The sequence below is a fragment of the Rhinoderma darwinii genome, chromosome 13 (assembly GCF_050947455.1).
Source record: "Rhinoderma darwinii isolate aRhiDar2 chromosome 13, aRhiDar2.hap1, whole genome shotgun sequence".
Taxonomy (NCBI): Eukaryota; Metazoa; Chordata; class Amphibia; order Anura; family Rhinodermatidae; genus Rhinoderma; species Rhinoderma darwinii.
The window spans coordinates 69,013,258-69,018,355 of record NC_134699.1 but is presented as its reverse complement, the minus strand read 5'-3'; the positions used below and the strand labels follow the sequence as shown (position 1 = coordinate 69,018,355).

The 5,098-nt window shown below is 45.0% G+C and overlaps 1 protein-coding gene across 1 annotated transcript; it reads left to right on the top strand.

The window, feature by feature from the left end:
* Positions 1 to 1,275: 1,275 nt before the first annotated feature.
* LOC142666394 (E3 ubiquitin/ISG15 ligase TRIM25-like) lies at positions 1,276 to 4,377 on the top strand. The gene has a single exon (XM_075846424.1). The coding sequence runs from the start codon at positions 1,508 to 1,510 to the stop codon at positions 3,077 to 3,079; it is 1,572 nt and encodes a 523-aa protein (XP_075702539.1). The 5' UTR covers positions 1,276 to 1,507; the 3' UTR covers positions 3,080 to 4,377.
* Positions 4,378 to 5,098: the final 721 nt, after the last annotated feature.

The following is a 5,098-nucleotide window of genomic DNA, read 5'->3' as shown; positions in this document are numbered from 1 at the left end:
ACGCATGTGATCCGGGAGCTGGAGGAAGAGAAGGAGAAGCTGCTAATGAGTAAACGTCACATCGAGGAGCTGCGTCACGTGACCGATCCGTTTACTGTCCTACAAGATCGGCGATCAGGTGGCACCATGGAAGGAGTAAGAAGTTGTAAACCGTTACACAACGCAGGTATCAGACGACCTGAAAACCTGAACCAGAATCTCCCAGAAACAGCTGGAAGACATTACTGGGAGCTGGAGAGCAGTGACTCCGGGAACTGGGGAGTCGGGGGGTGTTATCCCAGTAAGGACTGGAGAGGAGACCAGTCAAGACTTGGATGTAATAACAAGTCCTGGTGTCTGCGGAGATGTAATAATGGGTTTGTGGTAGAACATTAGGGCCATTCTCTCTCATTACCCTACAGAATATCCTGTAATAATGTGAGAGTCTATCTGGATGACACGGCCGGCCGCCTGTCCTGTTATGAACTGAATGACCTGTGTACGGTCTCTGCCGCCTCCGCTGGGACTCTTCGTGCTGCTTTCAACAGCGGGTGAAAAGATTGCGCTCTAGCTGATCTTCTCGGTCTGGTCTGTTTGACATTTCAAAAATAATTCCCCAAAAATATTTGTCCCCAATTATCATCAGGGCCTGGACTATGTTATATTATATTTATGGAGACTTGTTAACTGTATGTGGTAATATTTGGGTATTATATAGCCCTATTATTTGAGAATTGTACGGTACCAGTGTCGCACTTTTACGTAGACATTATATGGCAATATTCTGCAGGCTCAGTATTGAGATATGATATTATTTGGGTAGTCTACATTTTCCCCACAATCGTACATAGACTTTGATCTATGGATATGAACTTCAGGGTGAGGATATCCTAAAATTTCGAGATGTAAAAATAAAGGTATTTTATTTTATGTGGAAAATGTAATAACTTTTTCCCTCCTCCCACGCCACCAATCCTGGTCCTTTGTGTTTATACCTTGACCTAATTACGTAACATCCGTGTGATGTTATCTGACTGTGATGGGCCTTTATCGGGGACGTTTGGTCCACGCTGACATCACGTCATGGGGGGTGATGGGCAGCAATGGTCACATGACATGCCGTTCCTTTAACAACTCCGCGTCTACTAGCTCCGGGTGCCCCCACATAGCGGCGCTGTACCGTTCTCCTCTGGTTCCTGTTACTGAGTATTTTATAAAAGAACAAATCCTGGTGTCTTTTGCTTTTTTCCCACAAGATGGCGAACTCTGCTGGCAACGGCGTAATTTTCAACACAGCTGACGGTCTGGTGTTCCGTTCTCACAGAAAAAGACACAGGAAAAAAAAAAAGGCACGTCTGTGCATTCAGGGCATAACCGCGAGGGAAAACATGCCGTATCATTCCAAAGCCATCTAATTCACCGAAAAAGTTACAGCAAGGGAAGAATTGACACTTTCCCCCGAGAGCGGAACAATCCCGGCTATTGAAACTGGATTTGCCGGATAAAGAGATACTTCCTGATTGCAATTATGGCATCTGCTGACTTTAGATACAGCCAGAACTGCTCCATCTGCCTCAACATTTACACAGATCCGGTAACCCTGAGATGTGGACACCACTTCTGCCAGGGGTGCATTGATCGCGAGCTGGACACTCAGGAGGAGTCTGGAGTTTACACCTGTCCTGAGTGCAGAAAAAGGTTCCACGAGAGACCAACATTGCAGAGGAACATCAATCTGTGCCAGACCGAAGAAGCTTCGTCCTTGACCCACGAAGCTCCGGGGATATTCTGCACGTATTGCATTCATTCTCCGGTATCTGCTATTAAATCTTGTCTGTTGTGTGAAGCTTCTCTATGCGACAGTCACTTGAGGGTCCACAGCAAGTCACCAGAACACGTCTTATCTGAACCCACCACTTCTTTTGGAAAGAGAAAATGTTCCATACACAAGAAGATCCTTGAATATTACTGCTCCAAGGACGCTGTGTGCATCTGTGTATCCTGCATCGCTTTTGGAGAACATAAAGGACATTTCGTGGAGCCCATCAATGCAGCTTTCGAAAAGAAGAGAGACCGACTAATCCATTTTTTGGAAAAGTTGACCGTAAAGAAAAAGAAAACGGAGAAACGAGTCAAGAACTTGCACAAACGAAGGACAGACGTGCAAGAAAAAGCAGCCGGTGTGACGAAGCAGGTCAATGTCCTGTTTAGGGACATTCGAGAGCAGTTAGATCTTCTGGAGAAGAGAGTCCTCAGTGAAATCGCCAACTGGGAAGAGCAGGTGTCACACACAGTCTCTAACCTGATCCAGCAGCTGGAGATAAAGAAGGACGAGTTGTCCAGGAAGATGTTCGACGCCGAGCGGCTGTGTCAAATGAGCGACCCTGTGATTGTCTTACAAGGAAGGGGATTCTTAAGAGATGACTTTCATGATCGACAGGAGGGAGATGATGAAGACAGAGAGAGAGAAGATAAAAAGCTCCACGAGGCTGGAGATCTAGATGAAGGTCTGATCTCAGCAGCCTTACATGCCGGTTTGGCTGATATTATGACTGGCGTGAAGAGAGGGATTTACGTGTCCGAGTCTTTGGATATATTACTCGATCTAAATACGGCTGGTAATTATGTCGTTGTATCAGGGGATCTGAAAACGGTATCCTGGTCAGAGCTAAATCAGTGTCGTCTCGAAACACCAGAGAGATTTCAGTATTGTCAGGTATTGAGCACCAGGAGCTTCTTCTCAGGACGCCATTACTGGGAAGTGGAGACCAGTGAATCAGGAGACTGGATGATAGGGGTGTGCTATCCCAGTATAGACCGGAAAGGCGTTCAGTCCTATATTGGAAACAACAACAAGTCCTGGGGGTTGTGTAAATTTAATAATGAATATTCAGCCATATATTCCAGTGATGTCAGCCAGATAACCCATCACGTTTCCTCTCGGCGTTTCAGAATATATCTGGATTATGAAGCCGGACAGTTGTCCTTTTACGAGTTACAAGGAACAATCCGACATCTCTACACCTTCTCAGCCGTCTTCACTGAGACCCTTCATGCTGTTTTTTATGTTTGGGGCGACTGGGTAAGAATTAGGAGCTAGAGAATATATTGGAGTGAATAGATATAATCCATCACTAGGTGCCACCACCAGATAGCAGAATACGTGTCCAATAAGACCCCCTACATCGATAAAGTCGTGGATGGATTGAGTCCAACACTAGGTGCCACCACCAGATAGACCTGGTAGTAATAAATTCCATGAAATATAACTTGTCTGTCCCATGTTCCCCTCTGAGGGTAGGTTGGGGGTTTTAAGACATGGACTGATCCTGGTTGACGGTGAAGGATAATCCTACTGACAGAACGTTATTACTAATCATTCATTTCTTATAGGCGGGGAACAACTGTTTTCTTGACGTTTTCAGTTCCTCAAGGGGGTTCCATGGCAATTAAGGCCTGTGTCATGTGACAGCACATTTGCATGTGGCACCGAGGTGACAACATAGTTCTGCCTGGCATTACATAGTTCTGCCAAAAAGTTACGGCACTGTCAAGGGAGGAGGTGGTGCACTCGGGGCACTCCATACCCTCAACCATACACCTTTCAGTCCTCCTAAAAAAAATTCTCCACGATAAATTTTAGATACATTTTAGTCACTATTTTCAAGCGTATAATTCCAGTTTGTTACGTTGTATTATTGTGAATTGTGCTGTTCAGCTGTTTTGCCTGTTTGCACTGTGTATGTGTATATATTGCCATAGATTGGGGAATATCTCACGTCTTGACTTCGTAGCACTCACGTTTGGCCTGTATATCTGGTTTCAGTCATTAAAACGGACTGCACCCGGATGTGGAATACGCTTGTGTGAATGAGGCCTTAGGCTAGTGCTATAATGCAGGGTTAACCAGAATGTAAAAAACATGACTGCTTTCTTCCTTTCTTCCACAAACAGCGCCATGCTTGACAATGGGTTATGTCTGGTATTGCAGCTCAGCTCTATTGAAGTGGATGGGGCTGAGCTGCAATACCACACACAACCTGTTGACAGGAGTGGCACTGTTTTTGGTAGAAAGCGGTCACGTTTTTCTAATTCTATACAACCCCTGTGAGACTGAGGACAATGGACACTAATTGTAGACATTACACCCAATGGGACTAATGGATCTTTAGGAACCACTACTCCACAGAGCGCTGCATTGTCCTTGGTGTATATGGTAAATTCCTTTCATTCTGCAGTCCTGGCCTTTGGTTTAGAAGGGGGTTCACCTACTGTGGTATCTGCATTATATGAGAAAACGGTTGGCCCGTCATCCGCTTGTGATACGTGATGTATGAGGCGAGGTACTCTGTGTTAAATAAGTGTCATCCAAATGATCATTAAATCTTTGTGCGTAAATTCAAGATATAAATAAAACAGAGTTTTGTATTTTCCTGTATTTTATTCATGCACAGATAAATATGATTCAAAAGCATTTCTATAAAAAGGTATCCTGAAATACTCTGCACTGCTGAGAGACCCTACTTCTTCTACTAAATTAGACTGTGACTTCCCTCTTGTCTTCATCCAGCTTCTTACACTATGACACTGCCCCCGGTCACATGCAGCTCCGCCCTTATTTACATCATCACAGGAGTAGGAAAGTCACTGCCCCCCACAAGGTCGGTACACTCATCTCCTGAATTACTCTTTGCTGCAAGACCCTACTCCTTCCACTGTCTCAGTCTGTAACTTCCCATTCTTCACACTATGACAATACCCATGTCACGTTCAGCCCTGTCCCTATTTACATCATCACATGAGTGGACAGGTCACTGCACTCCACCAGGTCGGTATACTCATCTCCTGAAATACCATGTACTGCTGCGGGATCCGGATTACTGCTCCAGGAAATTGTATTCCATGTGTCACAGTGCTGTGATGTCAATCAGCACCAGAAGGGGGAGCTCATTTTTTTAAATCTTTGCTATGGGGCCACCTTTCCATGCCCTTGCCTAGGATTGAGGTGGAGCAGCGTTTGCCAAGACCGTCAGTTAAAGACCCATAACATTTTGCTACTTTTGTGATTCCAATGAAGATAACATAGACTTTAGGGTGAAGGTCCATCCAACACGAGAGT